The 24632-nt window shown below is 44.5% G+C and overlaps 1 protein-coding gene across 1 annotated transcript in view; it reads right to left on the reverse strand.

Moving 5' to 3' along the window:
- The window catches only part of LOC147892919 (GTP binding Elongation factor Tu family protein), a 70223-nt gene that overhangs the window by 32701 nt on the left and 12890 nt on the right, over positions 1–24632 (reverse strand). Inside the window, exons 3-4 of the mRNA XM_087387070.1 lie at positions 8425–8517; positions 8204–8278 (exon numbers count right to left, since the gene is read on the reverse strand). Coding sequence (XP_087243196.1) covers positions 8204–8278; positions 8425–8517 — 168 coding nt within the window. The remainder of the gene's footprint in view (positions 1–8203; positions 8279–8424; positions 8518–24632) is intronic.

Here is a 24632-nt window from a genome sequence, read left to right on the forward strand (position 1 = left end):
TGAAAAACCGCTTCGCCAAAGCTCAAGCATCATATACACGCCAAGCCAATAAATACAGACGAGATGTCCAGTATAAAGAGGGTCAATGGGTGTATTTACACATTATCAAGCAATGATTGAAGCAAGTGGGCAAGCGATGCCCTAAGCTGTCCTTCAGGAACTTCCGACCATTCCCTATTATTCAAAAGATCAATGATGTCTCAATGAAGTTACGCCTACTAGACAGTTGGACTATGCACAACGTGTTCCATGTAGCTTGGTTGAAGCCATATTTTGGACCTCCTCTTTTAGAGATTTCCAACGAGCAACAACCTGAAGTTCTTGATGAAGCCGAAGTTTTGCAGCCAGAACAGACCCTTCTTCATAAATTCAAGCATGGGTCAGGACACAGGATCCAGGAGTTTTACACCAAGTTCCGTGATCGAGGTACCCATGAAGCAGTGTGGTTGGACGAAGATTTTTTCTAGGAGTTTCCCAAGATATTGGCGGACTACTTGGAAGCAATGGACCTACCATCAAGTTAAGGAGGGAGTAATGTCACATGCACCCCTGCACTTGGGTGCAAGGTGACACACTGGCTACATCGACAAGTGCATTATAGTTCCCAGATAGGAGATTTAGTCGTATGCTGTGACCCCTTTGTGAGCCCTTGTCCACGGACAGTCAGGCACAAGCTACGTACGTCAGTCTCTCAGCCTTAGGTCAAGTCAGTAGTCAGTTCTTGTTCACTAGTACCCACTAGAGAACAGTAGGTTAAGTGTTTCCATCTTATAGTTTAGGTCTTAGCCTAGGTTAGGAGACCCTTTAGGGTCCCCAAAGCTGGACAGGTAAGCAGGGAAGGCAGCATGCAAAGGCTGCCCAAAAACTCCCTTGGCAGATGAGCTAGGGAGGGCTTTTTATAGGCTGGTTGTAGGCCAGCCAGTCTGTAAAACAGACTGAGTCGGTCTGTCTACAGACTGGGTTGGCTCAGTCCAGCCCTATAAAAGCGCCCCTTGGCTGCCTTGTTTTCTCATTCAGTTTGCTCCTGCCTTCAGTCCTCCTACAGCTCCACTTCAGCCTCCTGTGCAGCCCCTGAGATCCTCAGATCTGGCCCTGCTCTAGCTTCAGTCCCTTGGCCATCAGTTCAGCCTGATCTGAAGGTGACCACGAAGCACAACAGTTGGAGGTTTGGACCAGCAAACGGAGAGAGGTTTGGACACTGTTTCCTCAGCTTTCTCAGCTCTCTTTTACAGTTTACACAGCTCACTCTCAGCTCTATATTTCAGTCATCTCTCAGTTCTCTCATAGGATCTATCACTTCTAGTTTTCACTCTCTCACTCACACAGTAACCCTGCATTCCGGTAGACAGCACAAACCTCTTCCTTGCCTTGCAGAAGCGTCCTACATCGTCAGTGTGGACAGCATCAAGGTCTCGGTATTGGTCGGCGTTGCCTCTTAGGTCCTTGGGTCTGCTATACGTGTGCACAGTGAGCTCTTCAAAAGCGCGTTCCATGCTCTCTCAAAGAATGTTTTTTGTATTTCTCAGTTCTCCAAGTATAAAGCAAATTCTCCCCTATTGGGGGAGGGGGCCCTCAGTGGGTACAGGAACCCAATCGGTTGTCGACTCTACTCTCTCTCTACCCTAATCTCCTTTCTCTCTCTATGGTAAACAACGCTCATTCCTCGCTAAAGGTTTAAAGAAGGTCTTGCTGTAAATTACACGATCAGATAACCGTTGCATGCTACACATGATCAGGTGCGCGTGGGTCTCTACCTGATCGAGATGCAACGACACAAAGAGACCCTAATCAGACAGATCACACAACAAGAGATGACAACGGCACAGGAGACAGAGCTAGACAAGACACAACAACATGTCACAAACTTTTACACATTCGAGTCAACCCCAGAGCATAGTGAAGTTGAGGAGGAGGAGCTAGCTGATATGAGGGTAGTGAGAATTAGATGGAAGAGACGACGTGGCATTGTGGAGCCAGTGAGACAAAGACCACACACAAGGTAGAGGCTCACCAGAGCATGCACAAGAAGATCCAACCTATCTCAACTCTACTCAGAGGAGATCGAGTTGTCACCCATGATATGGCCCACCAAATATGGAGATCACGGAGGCCACACCCCTCTCCATCCCACACCCCCACCCGCAATAAGAGATGACCTGACAAAGACAGAATGAGAGATCTTCATATCCCACCAAAGGGTTAGCTTGGCACCACATTCATAGCTGGTAGTCGATCAATGTCCCTGATCACATAGTCGATCACATCTCCTCTCTCAAGATTGGCTATTTTCCTTTTTGAGGCCCAAAGACACAGAGATCAGCTCATAAAGCACAAAGGAGAGCACGAGGGATTGGCCAAGCCCACGATCATGATTTTTTTCTCTAGTGACCCGAGCCAACATAACAAGAACTCAAAAAACAGGAGAGACAAGACTCTACAGATCCGACCACGAGTGGACACTCAAAAGAAGACTGCAAACATATCCTCTCTTCGACATGGGGAGACAAACCACTAGAGTGACGATAAAACTTATCAGACAACGCGCCACATCAAGGAAACCACAGAAGAAGAGGGATGGACTCAGACAGGCACAACGACAGCAGCATTGTATCACTGACTTTTCTCTAAAGCAAGCCCTGGCCAAATACTACACCACTGTTGAACGAGCTCCTCTTGTCTCTATGCAGCCGCCCAATGGTGTTGGTCCCACAAGCAACATGCGTAAGTCCAGCCACTCAAGGATCGGTGAGAGATTGATAAACAGCCCCTTTGTTTTACTTCCCTTTGTGGTTCCTCTCACAAACAACGACAGCGCGATGTAATACTTTCTCGTCACAGACATCAACCTTGGACACCGGTGGCCATTTTAGTTGCCCCAATTTTTTTCAATCTCATAGTTTGGTCTTTGGTAGATACCAGGAGTCATCATCTGGGGCGTGATGAGCTTATATGATTGGATTGAGATCATGACTAAGGTGAAGCAAGGATGGCCCCTCTCTCCGACACTCTTTGGGCTCTACATTGACAAGATCACGATGTTCATCAACCGCCTACGAGGAGAGGGATCCTTGCTTGCAAACTTGATGATGCAGATCTTGCTATACGCGGATGACAAAGTTATCATCTCCTCTTCTGCGGCAATCCTACAACAACATCTTGAGGCTCTAGAGGTGTTTTGCAAGGGAGAGGGACTTGACGGTCAACCTTGGCAAGACTAAGGTTATGATCTTCAACATAGCAGCATAGCTTCACATACAGAGGGGAGCCAGCGGAGATAGTCATATAGGTACCTACCTTGGGACAGTTTTCGCAGGGCATGTCTTCACGATGACACTGGCACAACTCACACGAGAGCAGGGAGCTTTAGCTCAGCTAGAGAGACGATATTTCCAAGTACACTTCCAAGATATCTCGACAAAGGGACGGCTCTTTGATACACTAGTGAGACCGGCAGCCATGTATGCAGCACCCTTTTGGGGATGTGATCTACCAACAACTAAGTGGTAGAGATTCGAGAGGCTACAAGTTATCATGGGGTCTAGGATGATCAAGAGTACGCCATCGGTTCCTCACTAGATCGTATATATTGAGTTCACTATGACACCACTACCGCAGATTGATGCCATCTTCCAGACAGTGACATATCTACATAGGATACAGGTTTTACCTAGATGGAGACTACCGAGGTTGGCATTAGAGTCATCTAGACGATTAGGTGAGAGCGGGGTCAATAGAGACAGGTATGCATGCATCTCCTAATGGTTAAGTGCTCAGGGCAATTAGATGAAGCCTTCCCCCCCCTTCAATATAGTTAGGACTCCCCATCCCTCCAGATCCCACAAGATGAGATCAACCATATGATATGGTTGGACCTACTCCAATTATACATATCACAGACTTGAGGGAGAACCAGGAGTTCCCTACCATGACTACCTCCTACCAGGTCCCCGTATCTGGAGGATATACGGGTTACCCATGTGTTGAGGGTAGCCATAGGGCAGATGCGGGTCTCGTCTCACCAGCTGAGGATTGAGGTCAGGGGGGCAACAAGCACACCTAGAGAGCAGCGGATTTGCAAGCTATGTACACTGGCAACAGTGGAGACAGAGGAGCACTTCTTATGCATTTTCCCTGCTTACTACTATGAGATCCGAGGAGCATACCATTGCTTCTTTCAGGACGGACACGGGTTTCGACCACTCTCCCGTTTGATCAATTTCCATGTACAAGTGTGTTGGCCTCTTTCTGATGGAAATGCAGCAACACACAGAGAGATGCGGCGACACACAGAGACCCTGCTACACCACATGAGGTGACATTACCACAAGACACCGATCGAGCACAGAGACATGTCACTAACTTCTATGCCTTCAAATCAGCCCCGAGACACATCGGGGTAGAGGAGGAGGAGATAGCCAACATGAGGGCAGGATGGATCAGCAGGAAGAGGCGACGCAAAGCAGTGGAGCGGGTGCCACAGAGGATGACCAGAGCACGCACGAAAGTGATCCAACCCATCGTTGTTCTACTCAGAGGAGACCAACCGACCCGAGGTGCCACCCTTGATGTGGCTCATCGTATAGAGAGATCTTAGAGACCACGCCCCCCGCCACGACAAGAGACAACTCGACAACTACGGATACACGACATCTTTGCATCTCATGAGAGGGATACCATGACTCCCGGATATGTACTCGGAGCTTTCGCACTACCTTCTAGAGTCTCTTGAGAGTTTTTTAGAGTGTTTTGAGTTTTGAGATCATTAGCTGGCAATCAACAAGGGCCTTAGTGAGCCCTTTACTTCAGCCCATGGTAGGCCTGCAAGGCCTCCCGAAGACATTAATGCAACTCTCTCTCTCACATATGAGATGGTTTGTAGGCGCCGCAAGATCTTGTTACATAGGGGACGTACTCGCCGCTTCATCTCCAGACGATCCAGGATGATGGCAGCTTTTCGGAGGAGACTTACTCATGGAGATCTCGCCACACCAGCCGCTCACCTCACCTTTGCTCAGATTTGTACTCTCATAGCAGGAGGCAGAGTCGATGGACAGGATTTCCAGTATTATTTTGGTTCTCAGACTCCGTGACACCTGGACTTGTATCTTTGCATTGGCATATTGTACTCATCCCCCCATTTTGCACCCAGGGGCGGTTTCCTTGCATCTAGTTTACTTTGTATTTAGGCTCAGATTTGACATTATGTACTGTCACTTGCATTGTATTGCGTAGCACGTAGCACTTAGATGATATTCGACGATGCCTCTTCTTTGTGGCACGTTGATTTTGTGCTATCTTGTATGCAGAGTTCTTGATGTCCCATGGGCCCATTTTGGCCTTTAGTGGACAATAATACACTTTCTTTCTTTTTTTTTCTCTCTCTCTCTCTCTCTCTCTGTGCAAGGGTCCTAGCGTACCCTTTGCTTCAGCCCACTGAGGCTTGTATGAGTTTGCTTTTTGTGTACTTTGTCCCATAGGCCCGTGAGGCCTCCCGTGGACGTTAATATATTTTTCTGTGTACTTTGTCCCATAGGCCCGTGAGGCCTCCCGTGGACGTTAATATATTTTTTTCTTTCTCAGCATAATTTGGACCAAAGGGCAGAAAGTAGAGGATGGGAATGCCAAAGCATGTCTATCCACTATCAAACAGGTATGTAAGATACAAGATGATGAAATTGAATGCTTACAAAAGAAATTGGAAGAATAAAAGAAGGATGAGATTTCAAATCTACGTGCTCAAATGAATGACAACATGAAGGGATGGAAAGAAGAAATGGATGCAAAATGGGCAAAACAAATTGGTAAAATGCAGATGGAGATGATGCGAGATATGGACAAGAAAAACAGTCTTCATCAAAGATTGAGAGCTTGGAAGCTCAGGTGATTAGTCTCCAAGAATGTAAAACTGAAGGCAAATACACATGGAAATGAAGGGGAGCTTCAGCCATCCCTACACAAGGAGCTGAATATCATTAGAGAACAAATGAAGCAGCTCAAGGGGGCAAAGGGAACTTCAGAAGAAGGATGCAAGATCATCGATGAACTGAAATCTGGGAATGAAAAACTCAGAAAAGACTTGGCATTTTTGCAAGACACTATGCAGGGTAAACATGCTGAATTCACCCAGAAGATCAAGAAAGGAGGCTGCAATCTTGGAATGGAGAGATGTGGTCAAGAAAGGCACGGCTGCCCCCAAGAAAGAGTTCATTTCAGATTCTTTGGAGGAGGATAAAATGAGAAATAGTAAAGCCCTAAATGTTTTGGTTCGAGGTCTCACAATGGGAGACACTCCTATGGTACGACTTATTCGAGAGCACCAAGAGGCAACCAAACCACAGGATATAGAGGTCGACAGGACACAGCGACACGTCACAGACTTCTATGCATTTGAGTCAGCTCCAAGACACAGCAGGGTGGAGGAGGAGGAGCTAGCTGGTATGTGGGCAGCCTGGATCACTGATAGAGGACGCAGAGACCACCTGCGGCACGAGGAGCGACTACAGCACACACTATTGAGGTTCAGCCTATCACAGCTCTCCTCAAGGAAGACCGCCCAAGACAAGGGTAACTCTGAACATAGCCCAACAGGTTCAGAGCTCGAGGAGACCACGCCCTCCCCCGCCACCACAGCGTGAGACAGCCCGAGGAATACATATTTTCACCGCTCACAGACAAGCCACCATGCTGGGCTTCAGTTTCTAAGTCCCAGCTCTCAGCCTACTTCAGCTAGTTTCACTTCAGCTGGGGCTACTTCTGAGTCCCAGCTCTCAGCCTACTTCAGCTTGTTAACAGCCCGTCAGCAACAGCAACGCTGGTTTCTTCAACAACTCATCAGCAGTGAAAGGTTCCTCCGTCGGCAGCGCAAGCCCGACAGCAGCAGCCTCTCCTTCGTCACCTAACCCCGAGCTGGGCTGAAACCCCTAGCCCAATTGGGAGGTTAGCTCAGCAAGGGGTTGCAAGAGACATGGCCAGTCAAGAATGGCCCAACCTCTCTTCCCCCTCCTCTTCCTCAAAAACCCCATCGACTCCAACAGCTCCTTCTAGCAGGGCGAAATATGCCACAGTTGCAGCTCGAACACCCTCTCCTTATGCACATATATATGAGAGAGAATATATTTTCAGCCGCCCCATAATTGCATCTCATGAACATATTTTGTCCTAACAAGATCAGGTGAGAGAGCTGAGGACACAACTGGCAGATGCTATAGCTAGAATACAGGTTCTTGAAGGACCTGGTAAGCAAGAGGTAATGAATGAGGCTATAAAGTCTTGTAAGGATTCCCCACCTACCCCCCAGTTAGTCTCCACAGTCAAGGATTTGGTTCAAACTGAAATGCTGACAGCGAAGCAAGAGGGAATTGTGGAGTTTGGAGCAAAGGTAAATAAAGCAAATATCCAAGAAGAGATTACGGAACATGCAATCAGATGGGATAATGCATTAAAAATCAGAATTAGGGGACTCCCAAATGGATGGTACAATGAGGAGGATTCATTCAGTGATACTTTAGCACATGTTAAAGCAGCAATGCCTAGCATTGACTGGACAGCCAATGAGGATGACAAGCCTGATAACTCTGAGGATGATGGTGAAGCTTCAGCAGTCCGTATTAGCCATCATAAAGGCCATGCTGTTAATACATTTAACTCGCGGGATTTAAGACTCAAGATCCTACGACAATCCTACAAGCTGAAAGGAACAAATCTATCGAGCTGAGGAACTTACAAGAGCTCAATTGAAGGATAAAGCAACGGAGTTCACCAAAGTTAAGGCTGACAGAAAGGATGGAAAGTGGGCAGTGTACCATGGAGGAATAGCGCTCATTAAGAAATTCAAATCAAAACCAAGAGATTCTCAGTCTTAAAATGATGTACGGCCAATTATATACAGGTTAGGATAGAATTTAGGTACTCTAAATCATTGGAGTTGCTTTATGCACTCCTTGGGAGCTGGCATGTGCCTTCCCTAAGCTGTTGTATTGGATGTTTTTTTATTGTCCCATAGACCTTTGGTCTCCCGTGGATGTTAATATACTCTCTCTCTCTCTCTCTCTCTCTCTCTCTCTCATGCAACCAAACACACAGATCGAATCAAATCCAACATATAACTCCTTATTAGAGCACCAGTGATTATTAAGTTTCTTCTATGAAAGCTCCACATCCTTTCAAGAGGCCAAATCCATTACACTCGCTCAACAAAACTGACCTTGACATAATCTGCATGTCCAGGACAATCAACATGAGCATAGTGCCGCTTTTCTGTTTCATACTCCACATGAGCCTGTATCACCAAGCATCAAATTGAATATTCCAATACAATCTTCACATCAGATGCAAAACTTCATCCTCCACATTCAGAAAAAGAGATTTTGTATCATACACGAGAGCAAAAAATTGTCAATAGCCAAGGGAGAGAAGAATAATAACTGTTGCAATTGTGATGCCTCGAGCTTTCTCCTCTGGCGCTTTGTCAATCTCATCAAAAGCAACAGCCTTTGCTTTGCCCTCATCAGCAAGCACCTACAAAAATCATTTTAAATGATTTAACAATTCGAAATCACTTGAACTTTGATTATAATCAGTAAACAGCTAGAGGATTTAATTATGAGCATATGAGATGCACATTTATCTTTATAAACTTTGATGCGACCTCAGCAAGGATGTGACGTTATGACTACATTAGTATCAAACCATTCACATTATTTATAGACAAAGCTCAGGTTATATACAGCCTGCAGGGTATTCAGGAGAGAACACCACATTAGAATCAGACCCTTACATTTATCTATAGATAAAGCCCAGAAATTCATGCAGGCGACAAGAACAGTGAGCAAGGAACTCAAACTGCACAACGAAAAAGTGCTAGGATGATGATGATGTTAGTGAGGACTATGATGATGGTGATATTGATGATGACAACATTGACTATGTCCTACACAATTTTCTAGCATGGGTTAGGATGCTCATTTAGTAGCTCCACCCCTTTGGTTCACGCATCAGCCTTGCTTCCCCCACTCCCAGCCTACTCCAACTCCCTCCCGCTCCTCACCCTACTCCCAGCCCCCACCCTGCCCACTCCCCTTGCTCTTAGCCTGTTGTCCCCCGCTTTTGCATTCCTCTTCCAGCCCACTGCCCTGTCTCACATTACTCAAACCCCCTTGCATTCTGCCCTTCCCTGCCTGCTCTGCATTCCCAGTCCCTTCAGCCCACCCATTCCACCTCCACCTCCACTGCATTCCCAGTCCCTTCAGGCTCAAAAGAGAAGGACGAAGACCTTATTTCATATAAAAATTTGACAAAAACGAAGCAGGATTCTTGACAACTCTATAACATTTTACTTTTGCTGTAAAATAAACCTCTATTTTGAAATTACAGCTAGTCATTTCCTCTCTTTTATTATAGAAGGAAAGAATGGAAGGGGAAGTGACATATAATAATGAACTTGTCCCTTTTCGACCATTACCAAAAAGAACACTCTCACCTCCTCGTGAAGAGGATAGATTAGGGGAGACTTATACGCATCTTGATTATCATAGCCCACGCACAGAATTACATTTGTCTTTCCTACAATAACCTCTTGATAGAGAGTCCTCCTTTGGAAATGAGAGGAGAAACGAATCCACCCAAGAGCAAGGCAATGCGTTTACACCTTTAGCTCAAAATCCCGCACATCTAGATTATAATCCAAACATGAAAAGAAGATAGGAGTCTCCCGTTGATAAGCTGGTTCCTAAGCTTAGCAACATGATTGAACAATCCATGACTAAGAGAGCGTTAAATTTGGGAGATGAAGATTTGAGTACTGTAGAAAGATGGGCGCAAGAAGCAAGAGCGAGCAGAGAGCAAAACGTTGAACTAGAAATTAGAATAGATAAGATAAATGTGAGTACAAGTGAGGAGGTGGTTTTGTCCAAGTGACAAAACCACACTAACCCACTAACTGTGGTTAGGGGGAAAAATCTCTACTGAGGGAAAACTGCCCCTAACTCACTTATGGATTACATTGGCAACTGCCTAGAATATGCCAATACTTATAACACCCCCCTACAGTGCCAATGTGATGATGTATAAGAAAGTGATCAATCACCAAAAGGAGATAAGTTCAGGGCACTGCGAAATGCCTCAAACTTCTCACGTGGAAGTGCTTTGGTGAAGATGTCTGCAACATTGTCATGTGTTGACACATAGATCATACTGATCTCCCCTGCATGCAACTTCTCTCTGACATAATGATAATGAACCTCAATGTGCTTCGAGCGAGAATGAGACACAGGATTCTTGGCCACTGCTATAGCAATTTGACTATCAGTGAGAATTGGAAAATGACCCTCCAATAAGAGATGAAGATCAGCAATCAAACGACGCAGCCAAACACGTTCAACTATCGCTGCGAAAGCTGGCCTGCACTTAGCTTCACATGAGAAAGTAGCCACAGAAGATTGTTTCTTGCTCAGCTCAAAAAGAAACAATACCACTAGTGGACTGCCTGGTCTCATAGTCTCCAGCCCAATCTGAGTCACGGTAAGCATGCATCTGCAAGTCAACCCCCTTGGGAAACATCAAGCCATAAGACTTTGTGCCTTGCAAATAGCAGAAGATGTGTTTTACAGCCTGCCAATGTATTGTCTTTGGGATGTGCATATACCTACTCACTCGAGATACTGCATAATGAATATCGGGCCGTGTATTGCACAAATAAATGAGCATCCAACAGCCTAGCTGTAAAGTGTGGCATCCACTGATTCACCTACATCATACATAGTAAGCTTTAGCCATGGCTCCATGGGAGTGGCTATAGGCTTACAATCTTGAATGTTGAACCTATCCAAGAGCTTTTACACATAACAATGACACGCTAATCTTGTATGAACTAGATCCCCAAACAGAAATTTAACATGCCAAAATCTGTCATGTCAAATTCAGCTTTCAATTCAGCCTTGAAATCTGCAATTATTTCCTCATTTGACCCTGTGAGCAACATGTCATCTACATAAAGAATGATGACCAAAATATCCCCCCCATCCTTCTTGATGTAGGGGTTGCTTTCTGTGGGACTATTGTGTAACCCCTTACTTGCCAGGAAGGCATCAATCTTGGCATACCATGCACGTGGGGCTTGTTTCAACCCATATAAAGCTTTATTCAGCTTGCAAACTTGAAGTGCATAGCCCAAAAGTTCAAAGCCAGGAGGTTGTTTGACATAAACCTCTTCCTGCAAGTCCCCATTAAGAAAAGCTGTTTTTATGTCCAACTAATGGACATTCCAAATAAAATTTGCAGCCATGGCAATAATTGACCTGATGGTGGTCATCCGGGATGTAGGAGCAAAAGTCTCCTCATAATCTATGCCCTTTTTCTGAGCATAGCCTTTGGCAACCAGCCATGCCTTGTACCTTTCAATGGACCCATCTGGCTTTCTTTTCACTTTGAAAACCCATTTGGTACTAATGGCATGTTTCCCTACTGGCAAATCTACAACATCCCAAGTCTGATTTTTCTCAATGGACTGCAATTCATTGTGCATGGCATTCATCCAGTGCACATTATCCTTGGCTTCTTCAAAAGTGTCAGGTTCTTCTTCATCAAGAAGAGTACCTGCATAAGCTGACTCAACAAAAAGAGCCCCCCCATGTGCCTTACCACACTACAAGTCCTGCCAGGGAAAGGTGCCTCAAGTCTACTCTCCCTGAGAGTCTGTAGCAACCAATTCGCCACTGTTTTGGCTGCATGTATCTCTTGAATCTCTTGCCTGACAACATCATCCACTGCCTGTGGAGGAACAAAATCAGCATGTGACTGAATCGGGGCATGTGGACCAGGTGGAGGTTGCTGTAAATTCTGATTATCAGCATGAGCCTCAGCTGAGAAATCAAAAGCTTCAGGAAACATCCCCTCAAAAACATCATCTAAAGAAGCTAGAATAGATAATTCAGCATGTGTATGAGCTGAATTCTCTGAAAAAATGACATCTCTACTAACAAAAATCTTACGTGTGGCAAGATTGTAGAGACGATAGCCTTTGCTTTGTACACTATACCCAACAAAGATAACACTTTAGTGCCTTATCTAACAACTTATGTCGAAACTCCAAAGGCACATGGGCATATGTAACACATCCAAAAACACAAAAGTGATCCACTAAAGGCTTTCTCCCATGCTAAGCCTCATAAGGAGTGATTGTCTTCAAAGCGTTTGTGGGAGCCCGATTCAAAACATAATAGGCACACATGAGGCCTTCTAGCCCAAAATCTGTGAGGCAACTTCTTGCTAGTAAGCATGCATCAATCCATCTCCATGAGAGTGTGATTTTTCCACTCAGCTTTGCCATTTTGCTGTAGCCCAAAATCTGTGAGGCAACTTCTTGCTAGTAAGCATGCATCAATCCATCTCCATGAGAGTGTGATTTTTCCACTCAGCTTTGCCATTTTGCTGAGGGGTAAGCCTCACTGTAAGCTGATGTATGATGCCTTTCTCCTTCAAAAATGCCTAAAATTCATGAGACATATACTCCCCCCCTCTGTCAGTGCAAAGTGTCTGCACCTTGAGTCCTGTCTCATTTTCAACCATTGCCACAAAGTGTTTGAAATGCATAAACACATCTGATTTTCTCTTCAAGTCATAGACCCAAGTATAATTTGTGTAGTCATCTATAAATGTAACATAATACAGATAACCACCAAAAGCACGTGTCCTCATGAGACTGCAGACATCACTATGTATGAGTTGTAATTTGCGAGTAGCTTGTACTGCACCATCCTTTTTAAAGAGAAATCTATGCATCTTACCAAGGATGCATCCCTCACAGGCATGAGGAGGAGTTGACTCCAAAGGAGGCAATGCATCAACCATAGCATGCTTCTAAAGTGTCATCAAGCTGCCATAGCTCATGTGCCCATACCTGGCATGCCATAACTCCACATTCTGCATGGCGGCAGTGGGAATGCTTACTGCAAGTGCAAGATCGGATCTTTTCTCAAAAATATCAAGCTGAAAACGACCCCGATACAAAGTGTCAGACAACATCAAAGCATAATCATTCTCTTTGTCTCGGACTGCACACTTAGCATCATCAAAGATAACCTGAAATTCTCCTCAATTGAGAGAGGACACTGAAAGTAAATTCTTATTTATACCTGGCACATAAAGAACATCAGTAATTCTGAAATCTGTGCCATCCGTGGAGGTAAGTATGATGTCACCACTCCACACACTAAATAAGAAGAATCGTTGCACATGTCACCTTCTTTTTAGCGGGTGGTGCATGCAGACATGCAAAAAGACTCTTGCTTGAAGTATTATGCTTGGCAGCACCACTATAATACCAAGTGTTTAGTGTCTCATTGACACTGAAAGAGCATGCATCCTTCGAAGGGTCATAGCTACAAGTCAAGAAAGCATACGAGTCATACTCAAGACTGGCTGTGGTATCTAGACTAGCCACTGAAAAATCTGAAATGCAAGACAAAAAGCCATAATCCTCTTCCACAAAGTTGGCTGTAACATCCCCACCTTCAAGTGCATTAGGAGCTAATGCATCTGAGACAACCAAACCCGAACCCTTTTTCTTCTCCTTGTGAGAAGATGGAGAGTGAGAGAGAGCAAGAGAGTGAGAGCTGGAGAGCTGAAAGCTTGGAAGCTGAGTTGCAATAGAAGAGTATAAAGAGTACAACTCAATGAGTGAGAGATAAGGTTTTGTCCTAGTGACAAAACCTTAGTAGTCACTAACCATAGTTAGTGAACTAACTGTGGTTAGGGGAAAAAACCTCTTAAAGAGGGAAAAGTGCCAACTAGCTTATTAAATTACATTGGTCACTGCTGAATTATATCTATAATTCTAACACCCCCCTGCAGTGCCAATGTCATGTACAAGGCTGATCAATCACCAAAAGGATATAAGTTCAGGGCCTGCGAAATGCCTCAAACTTTTCACGTGGTAGTGCTTTGGTGAAAATATCTGCAACGTTGTCATGTGTGGACACAAAGATCATACTGATCTCTCCTGCATGCAACTTCTCTCCGAAGTAGTGATAGTGAACCTCAATGTGCTTCGTGCGAGCATGAAACACTGGATTCTTTGCCACTGCAATGGCACTCTGACTATCAGTGAGAATTGGAGAAGGACCCTCCAAAGACAGACGAAGATCAGCAGATAGACGTCACAACCAGACACATTCAACTGTTGCTATGAAAGCTGCCATGTGCTCAGCTTCACATGATGAGGTAGCCACTGTAGATTGTTTCTTGCTCAGCCAGGAAATGCAAGATTTACCCAAAAAGAAACAATTGCCACTAGTGGACTGCCCAGTGTCATAATCACCAGCCCAATCTGAATCACTGTAGGCATGCATCTGCAAGTCACCCCCCCTGGGAAATAGCAAGCCAAAAGACTTTGTGCCCTGCAAATAACAGAAGATGCGCTTAACTGCCTACCAATGCATAGTTTTTGGGCTGTGCATGTACCTGCTCACCTGAGATACTGCAAACTGAATATCAGGTCTAGTAATGCAGAGATATATGAGGCATCCAACAGCCTGACTGTAAAGTGTGGCATCAACTAATTCTCCTGCATCATGCATTGTGAGTTTCAGCCCCGGCTCCATGGGAGTGGCTGTGGGCTTACAATCATGCATGTTAAATCTGTCCAAAGTTTCTGCACATACTTGGACTGAGACATAACAGTGCCACGTCTCTCATGAGAGAACTGGATCCCCAAATAAAAGTGTCAAAGTTGGTCTGCAAATCAGCTTTGAAATCTGCAATTTTGTCTTCATTGGACCCTGTGAGCAGTAAGTCATCGACATAAAGAAGGATGACTAAAATTTCCCCCCCATCCATCTTGCTATAGAGGGTGCTCTCAAGAGGACTATTGTGCAGCCCCTTGCTGGTCAAAAAGACATGGATCTTGGCATACCATGCACGAGGGGCCTGTTTCAGCCCATATAAAGCTTTGTTGAGCTTGCATACTTGAAGTGCATTTGCTGTAATTTCAAAAAGGCATGGATCTTGGCATACCATGCACGAGGGGCCTGTTTCAGCCCATATAAAGCTTTGTTGAGCTTGCATACTTGAAGTGCATTTGCTGTAATTTCAAAGCTTGGAGGTTGTTTGACATACAGCTCTTCCAGCAAGTCCCCATTTAAAAAGGCTGTTTTTATGTCCAACTGATGAGCATTCCACTCAAAATGTGCAGCCATTGCAATAACTGATCGGATGGTGGTCATCCGGGATGTAGGAGTGAATGTCTTCTCATAATCTATGCCCTTTTTCTAAGCATAGCCTTTAGCAACCAGCCTTGCCTTATATCTGTCAATGGAGCCATCTGGCTTCCGTTTGACCTGAAAACCCATCCTGTGCCAATGGCATGTTTACCCGGTGGCAAGTCTACAACATCCCAAGTCTGATTTTTTTCAATGGACTGCAACTCATCGTGCATGGCATTCATCCAATGCACATTGTCCTTTGCCTCTTCGAATGTGGCAGGCTCCTCCTCATCAAGAAGAGTACCTGCATATGCTGATTCCACTGAATTAGCACCTTCCATGTGCCTTGCTGCACTGCGAGTCCTGCCAGGTAACGGAACATCAATTTTACTCTCCCTGAGAGTCTGTAACAGCCAGTTTGGGACTGTTTTTGCTGCATGTATGTCTGCAATTTCTTGCTGCACCACCTGTTCGACTGCCTGTGGAGGGGGCAAGACATTTTGTGGCGGAACTATAGCATTTGGAGGTGGCTGTAAATTCTGATTTGCATCAGAAATATCAGCAGGGGAACCCAAGGCAATGGGTAGCAACCCCTCAAAGACATCCTCTGAAGAAGAAGGCATTTGAAATTCAGCCTGAGTGTGAGCTGAATTTTCAGCAAATATCACATCTCTACTGACTATGATATTGCGTGTAGCAGGATTGTAGAGATGGTACCCCTTACTTTCTGCACTCTACCCAACAAATATGCACTTAATGGCTTTATCTGACAACTTGTGCCTAAATTCAACTGGCAACATGAGCATAAGCAAGGCATCCAAAGACTCGGAAGGGATCCACTAAAGGCTTTCTCCCATTCCAGACCTCATAAGGAGGTTTTGTTTTTAAAGCCTTAGTTGGAACCCGATTCAAAATGTAATTGGCACACATCAAGCCCTCAAGCCAGAATTTGTGAGGCATGTGTTTGCTTTTCAGCATACATCTGTCCATCTCCATGAGAGTTCTATTTTTCCTCTCAACTTTGCCATTTTGCTGAGGGGTCAGCCTCACTGTGAGCTGATGCACAATACCCTTGCCTTTCAGAAAAGCATCAAATTCTGTAGACAAGTATTCCCCACCTCTATGTGTGCGCAATGTCTGTATCTTGAGTCCGGTTTCATTTTCAACCATGGCTGAAAAGTGTTTAAACACCGTGAACACTTCTGATTTGCGTTTCAGCCCAAAGACCAAAGTGAAATTGGAGTAATCATCAATAAATGTAACGAAGTAGAGATGACCACCCAACGATGGAGTCCTCATGGGACCACAGACATCACTGTGTATAAGCTGTAATTTGCGGACAGCTTTAACTGAACCATCCTTCTTGAAGGGGAATCTATGCATCTTGCCTAAAATGCACCCTTCACAGGCATGTGGAGGAGGTATCTCTAGAGGTGGCAAAGCATCAACCATGGAATGCTTCTGAAGTGTCATCAAGCTGTTGTAATGCATGTGGCCATATCGGGCATGCCATAATTCTGCATTCTGCATGGCAGCTGTAGGGGTAGAAACTGCAAGAGCATGGGCTGCTCTTTTCTCAAAAAGATCAAGCTGAAAATGCCCACGCAGCAGAGTACCAGATAATCTTAAGGCATAGTCATCTTCCCTGTCTCGGACAGCACATTTGTCATCCTCAAAGATGACCTGAAATCCAGCTCTGTTAAGAGTGGACACTGAAAGAAGATTTTTGATTATACCAGGCACATATAAGACATCTGAAAGTCTGAAAATTGAGCCATCAATGGCAGTGAGCTCAACATCTCCTGTGCCACGTACTGAATATGATGAGTTGTTGGCACAAGTGACTTTCTTACCAACGGGAGGTGGATGCAAGGAAGTAAAAAGACACTTCCTAGAAGTGATGTGCTTGGATGCACCGTTGTCAAAATACCAAGTGTTCAGTGTTTCATTGACACTGAAAGCAGATGCATCCGTAGAAGAGTCAAAAATGCATAAGTATCATCATTACAAGTGGCTGTACTATCCCGAGCATCTGGAACAGCCAGCCTAGAATCTGAAATGCAAGATAAAAAGGCATAATCCTGTCCAACAAAGTTGGCTGCAGCATCCCCACTGTCAGATGCATGAGGAGCTGAATCTGAAACAGCCATACCGGAGCTGTTTTTCTTCTCTTTTGCAAGCCTTTTCCTGCATTCTGCAATGTGATGACCTGGCTTTTTGCAGTGACAAAAACCCTTCTTCTTGGGCTTACTTGCATCATTTTTAGCCTGTTGTGAAGGCTGTCCTGACCCACTAGAAGGCTGATTTACTGATGTCTTTGCCTGTCCCTTTGTTTTTTATTTAAACTTTGAGAGCATAGCTTGTTCACCTGCACGTGAAGCCAAGTTTTTCCTGGTCTGCTCTTCCTGAAGCAGAAGTCCTATCAACTCATGAAAAGTGAGAGGATTTGCAACCCCCCTCAATGATAAGTTCAGCGAGGTATGAAAGCTGAGATAAGACTCAGGAAGAGAATTCACAATGGTTGTAATCATCTCTAAATCAGGAATAATTTCATCTAAGTTTAACAATTGCTCTCTGAGATCCTGTAGCTTTGTGAGGTGGACTGACATGGAGTCACCCTCTTCCATATGTGTATTACTGAACTCTCTTTTCAAGAAAGATACCCTTGCATCATTCCGGGCTGCATACATGCTTTCTAAAATATCCCACGCTGCCTTGGAGGTCTTACACGACCGGATATGCGGAATGATAAATCTTTTCCTTGAAAGAGAGATGCATGACAAAGCTAAGGCATCTCGTGAAGCCCATCTCTTCTGATCTGGAGTAGTGGCTATAGCTGCACCAACAACTTGTTCTGCAGCTGCCCCCTGTGCACGACCTCTTCCACCTCCTTGCTGAGGAGGGGTATTAGGTGCCATACCTGCTGGTCGGATCTCACCCCCATTCACATAATCCCATAAATTGCGAGAAATCAGAATATTGCGTACCATAAAATTCCAGAGGGAGTAGTTGGTACCATCCAACTTGTCTTCCTGTGAAAGACCACCGAACTGAAAGTCATTCTGATTTTGCTGGGCCATATCTGAGAAAGAGATTTAAGCAGATACAAAACTGAATTCCCTTACTGGGAATGAAATGCACAACTCCCAAAAAACACAGCCAAGCACCGGCTGTAAATGCAACTCAGATTTCTGTACTTGCACTGTCAGAAATCTGTCCAAGCATCAAAAACTCTCCAGAATCTGCCAAAAGTGCTGCAAAACACTTCAAGAAAGGCAGTATGAACTGAAATCTCCAAAATTGCTCTCCCAACACAAAATCCCCAAAATAGGCCTGAAATTGCACCTGCAAGATTGTAGTGTAATTACAAAATCCCCAAATTTCTTCAAGAAATTGTACTGCAAAACTGAAAGCCCCAAATTTCGAGCTTGAAATTGCAACCAGGAAGGGGCAGAAGTACAGAAAGCCCCAAATTTTGCAATTTCAGCAAAAAGCCCCAAATTTCAGACCAAATCTGCAATGTTTGCTCCAAGTGTAGCTCCGAAACTACAAAATGATTGCAATGTCTGCAACAAACAAAATGCCCATCTAAAAAACTGAGCCAAACAATGGCTGTCTGCAAAATGTGCCTGCCAAAGATCACCTGCGAGTTTCTCCTGTACGGAATCAGAGATTGTACGGAGGATTACCTGCTGTACGGAAGTACGGAGTACTGATGACAGTACGGAGAAGGTACGTGTTGGTACGGATGGTGAAAGCAAACTGTACTACTGGTGGCAGCGAGCTGTACATACAGGTACGAAACTGTACGGCGAACCGTACAGTTTGATGACGGACTGTACGGACGCGATGTACGACGACCACTGCACTTGTACGGACGCGATGTACGACGACCTATGTGTTGCAGATCTGTACTGCGGGTACGGTACGGTATGTAAGGTACGACACGGTACGGACGTGCAGAGACGAGGTACGGATTTCGTACACTCGTACGGACTATACGGGCGAGGTGTAGCAGCAGGAGCGTGGGTTGTAGGCTGGAGCTGAACGGGGAAGAAGCAGGGAGCTGGATCAAATGCTCTGATACCAAATGTGAGAAGATGGAGAGTGAGAGAGAGCAAGAGAGTGAGAGCTGGAGAGCTGAAAGCTTGGAAGCTGAGTTGCAATAGAAGAGTGTAAAGAGTACAACTCAATGAGTGAGAGAGAAGGTTTTGTCCTAGTGACAAAACCTTAGTAGTCACTAACCATAGTTAGTGAACTAACTACGGTTAGGGGGAAAAACCTCTTAAAGAGGGAAAAGTGCCCCTAACTAGCTTATTAAATTACATTGGTCACTGCTGAATTATATCTATAATTCTAACACTCCTTTGCTATTCGCTTCTTGCATTCACCAATGTAGTGACCCGGCTTCTTGCAGTAGTGGCAAATGCCCTTCCTCTTTGGCTTCTCTGCATCACCTCTAGCTTTATGAGAGGGCTGTCCGGAATCAGCTTTATGCTAATGTGTGGGCTGATTTCCATGTTGCTTTTGCTGCCCTTTCCCTATGGGCCTTAACTTTGAAAGCATGGCATGCTCGCCAGCTCGTGTGGCCATGTTCTTTCTTGTTTGCCCTTCCTACAACAAGAGTCCTACCAACTCATTAAAAGAAAGAGGATTGCTACCCCCCCTCAATGACAAATTCAGCGAGGTATGAAAACCGAGATAGGACTCAGGAAGAGAATTCAGAGTGATGGTAATCATCTCTGAATCAAGAATGATCTCATCTATATTCAGCAACTGTTCCCTCAAATCCTGAAGCTTGGTGAGGTGAGCATTCATGGAATCACCCTCATCCATGTGTGTATGAGATAGCTCTCTCTTCAGGAATGAGACTCGGGCATCATTTCTTGCTGCAAACATGCTCTCTAAAATATCCCAAGCTGCCTTCGAGGTCTTGCAGGACCGAATGTGAGGAATGATAAACCTCTTGACAAAAAGGAAAATAACTGAAAGAGCTTGTGCATCACGTGAATCCCACCTTTTCTGTTCTGCTGTGGGAGCCACCAAAGTAGCAATGCTGCTACTACCACTTGTCCTGCACCTTGACCTCTACCCCTGCCTCCACCTGTAGGAGTGACAAGTGTAGCCACAGTTTCTGGCCTTGTCTCATCTCCATTGGCATAATCCCAGAGATGTCTACCAACTAGAATGTTGTGCACCAAAAAGCTCCACAAGGAGTAGTTGGTGCCATCCAACTTATCCTCATGTGTAATGACTCCACATAGTTGCAATGAAACGTGTTTTTTATTTTTGGAAACGTTGCCAAACGTTTGGAAATAAAAAACACGTTTTTTTGGCAGTGGTTTTTGGGGCAAAAGGCCCTAAGGTCAATTTTTTGCCCTATTTTTCATCAAAACAATCGAAGGAGCTTTCGCCATCACACTTTGTTGGAAAACACCTTCCTGGACTCACTTCTGAGTGTATGAACATATTAGATTGCTGAAGTGTTTTCCTCTATGCTCCTCACTGTTTTGGGTGCCATTAGTGTCTGTAATCATGCATTTTAGGTCCCAGGAATGTGTACTTATATAGTAGGCATATAATTTTGGGTAAAACAGGTGCCTGAGGAAAATTTTGAATCGAAACACGTTTGGAAAATTTTCCAAACGTTTGGCAACTATGCGACTCCAAAGACCTCATTGGGATTGTTCTGAGCCATATCTGCCACAGACAACTCAAAAATGCAGCAAACTAGACAAGTGAAGTCCCTTCTTGGGATGTAAGATGCACAACCGAAGTCTGCAAAAAATCTGCCCAATATGACAATTGTTGTCACAGCCTATCAAAGGCTTAAAATGCACCAAAATGCTCTACAAGTGCCCAAAATCTGCAAAGTCTATTGCAAAAGATGGCAAAAGTCTGCAATGTAACTCAAACTGAGTCCAAAACTGCTTGCAAAGCTCCCAAATAATCTGTCCACTGCCAAATTGCATCCAAAATGCAAAAGCCCCAAATTCATGCAAGAAATTGCAACTGAAAGAGGGCAAATCGACCAAAAGCCCCAAATTTTGTGTGCAAGATTGCAAGCAAAACCAACAAGCCCCCAATTTTTGGAGCAAATTCTGCAACCTGATTGCAATGTCTGACCAAAAACTCAGAAGCCCCAAATTCTCTGAAAAGAAAAGAACATGCAAAGGAAAAACCTGCAGGATTCACCTGCAAGGAAAAACAACTGCAAAAGTACGGCCTGCACAGCGAAATGCGTACGGATGTATGGACGGTACAGTACGGTTGATACAATACGGGCACCGTACAGTGTACGACGGTTGTACGGACGAAGTACGGCAAGATGCACGGGCAGTCCGGATGCAGGGCGTGTGCCTTTCCTACAATAACCTCTTGATAGAGAGTCCTCCTTTGGAAATGAGAGGAGACACGAATCCACCCAAGAGCAAGGCAATGTGTTTATGCCTTTACGTCAAAATCCCGCACATCCAAACGCGAAAAGAAGATAGGAGTCTCCCGTTGATAAGCTGGTTCCTAAGCTTAGCAATATGATTGAGCTATCCATAATGACAAAGTTAGGGACTAAGAGAGTGTTAAATTTGGGAGATGAAGAGTTAAGTACTGTAGAAAGATGGGCGCAAGAAGCAAGAGTGAGCAGAGAGCAAAACGTTGAACTACAAATTAGAATAGATAAGATAGATGTGAGTACAAGTGAGGGGGTGGTTTTGTCCAAGTGACGAAACCACACTAACCCACTAACTGTGGTTAGGAGGGGAAAACCTCTAGTGAGGGAAAAGTGCCCCTAACTCACTTGTGGATTACATTGGCAAGTGCCTAGAATATGCCAATAATTCTAGCAAGTACTCCTTTGAAGAGAGTCAAGTTCCAACCACGAGAGAAAATCGAATTTCCAACATATGATGGAGCAAGGGAAGCTGATAAAATCCATAATTGGATTTTGAGCTGTACTTTGCCCATCAAGAGAAGCATGCACATCCATAGCTGGAATACCTCTTTTCAAGTATAAAAATATAGAGATCGAAGGGATTTCCTAGTAGCTCCTTTACAGGACGTTCACACGATCCTAGGTAAACCATGGCGGTATGGTCTCGATATTGCTATTCATCCTCATACTCATCATTGCTTTTTTGTACATAAGCATGAAAACGTACGGATCATAGGGATCGAGACATATATATGATTCCATTGATTACTCCTAACCAAGCAAAAAGATTGATCAAAAGAAGGGTAGACTGTAATCTTGTATATACGGGACTCGAGTGATCTTCATATTTCAAAAGAAGATCGGGTAAGACATGAGTTCCTTAGAGCTTAAGAGATTGATTTTCTAGAGATGACTCATTCAAATTGCCTATAGAGAGAGAAGATGATCATGCCCTAGACTTAGAGCCAGGATATCGAATGTGTATAGATTACCAAGCTTTGAATAAGCTGACGATTAACAACTGGTATCAATTCCAAGAGTGGATGATTTATTGAATGTGCAAAGTTTTTAGTAAGTTGTATTTAAAATCTGGTTATCATCAACTCTAGATGAAAGCTGGAGATGATCATAAGACTTCCTTTCACACTCTTACTAGACATTATGAGTTTTTGGTTATGCCTTTTGACCTAACTAACACTCCAGCCACTTTTGGTAGACTAATGAGAAGGATTTTGCGACCCTACTTGGGAAAATTTGTCATAGTCTTCTTTGAAAAGATTCTAGTTTTAGCCACAATAAGGAAGAGCATAAGGATCACCTTGCTAAGGTGATGGAGGCCCCAAGGAAGATCGATTGTTCCAATACACCAAGAAGAGTGTGTTATTCAAGACAGAGATAGAGTATTTGGGACACATTCTGTCTACTGAGAGAATTCAAATTAACCCTAGAAAGGCCAAGGCCATAATGAATGGCCAATACCCAAAATATACATGAGTTTAGATCCTTCCTAGGAATGCGTAGTTATTACCACAGATTCATTAAGAATTTTGCACGCCTTGCTTCTCCACTAACAAATTTGTAAAGAAGCATTCCATGTATGAGTGGGGACAGGTTCACCAAGGAGCTTTTGAAGAGCTCGAGAACATTGGTCACTGCACCAATGTTAACACTCCTAGATATGGACAAACAGTTCTATATCTACAGATGTGAATGGTACCTCGATTGGGACAGTGTTGATGCAAGGAGGTCATCCCATCGCTTATGAAACTTCAAGGGGCCGAATTTAAAAATATCACATATGAGAAGGAGTTACTGGCAATTATTCATGCTTTTAAGTTATGGAAGCTTTATCTACATGGTTCTGCTTTCAAGATTAAGACTGACCATTGTTGGAGATATCATAGCCAAAGAGTGTGTTGATATGATGTATTGGTGTGTAGTACTAGGCTAGTACTAGTTCATGTGTGAGTCATGTGTGAGTGCCACGTGTCAATATGGGACTTATTCCATATGCACTTGATGCAAGTGTGTGAGTGTGTAGCCTATAAAGGATTGTACTTCACTTATCACGTTATACTTCATGAATGAATGAAAGCCTTTCTATCCCGTCTTCATTTGAGTATCACTTCTTCACTCCCTAGCCTCTCTCTCTCTCTCACTCACACCATGTTTCTAACATGGTATCAGAGCAAGTCAATCTGCCATAGCTTCCCTGCCACGTCATCTCTGCCCTAACCCTAATTCTGCCCTGCCACGTCATCTCTGCCCTAACCCTAAAGCCTATGCAGCCGCCTCATTTTCGTCTCAGCTGAAGCTTTCCCTCTGCTCATTTCTGCCTCCTTTCAGCTGCTCTTACCCCATTAGGGCTTCAGCACATCCGCCTTCATTGCTGCACTCTTTTTCGCCTGTCCTAGAAGCCCTTTTGTGTTCATTTCTGCAGCCAGCCGCCTCCATTTCTTGCTGGTCAGTACCCTGTAGACACGGGCGCCTGCACACAAGCTGATTTGGAACCTTTCCATTGCCATTTTTAGGGTTTCCAGGCCGCTACAGCAAAGTCGACCAACCGTGGGCATTGATTGCATATTTTTGAGACTTTTGGAGGCTCTTTTGACCTGTTCTGGAGCTGTTATTGCATTCTTGAGTCACTCTAGGGCTGCTGCTGCAGAACTGCCTTCAGAACAGTGCCATTTTCAGGGCTGTTCCTAGCCTCCAGCTCATCTAGAATAGCCAATTCCTGGACTGGTGGTGACCTGTTGGTGCATTTTGGTACACCTATACCTCTACTACAGCATCTCGGTATAGCTTGGAGCTGGTTTACTGAAACGCTTCACACATTTCGAGATATATCATTGCATTTGGCGCCCCTCCAGCTACCTTCTTGAGGATTTTGGACCTACTACAGCACTTTGAGGAGTCATCAAGCCACAAGTGCTCTTCCCTTGGCTCATTCTTGCATTTCAGGGTATCTACTTGCTGTTATTTGACTTGCGTTCACTCAGATCTGC

Source organism: Dipteris shenzhenensis, chromosome 16 (genome assembly GCF_047967505.1).
Source record: "Dipteris shenzhenensis isolate YYH24624 ecotype China chromosome 16, Dip_SZ_1.0, whole genome shotgun sequence".
In the NCBI taxonomy this organism is placed as follows: Eukaryota; Viridiplantae; Streptophyta; class Polypodiopsida; order Gleicheniales; family Dipteridaceae; genus Dipteris; species Dipteris shenzhenensis.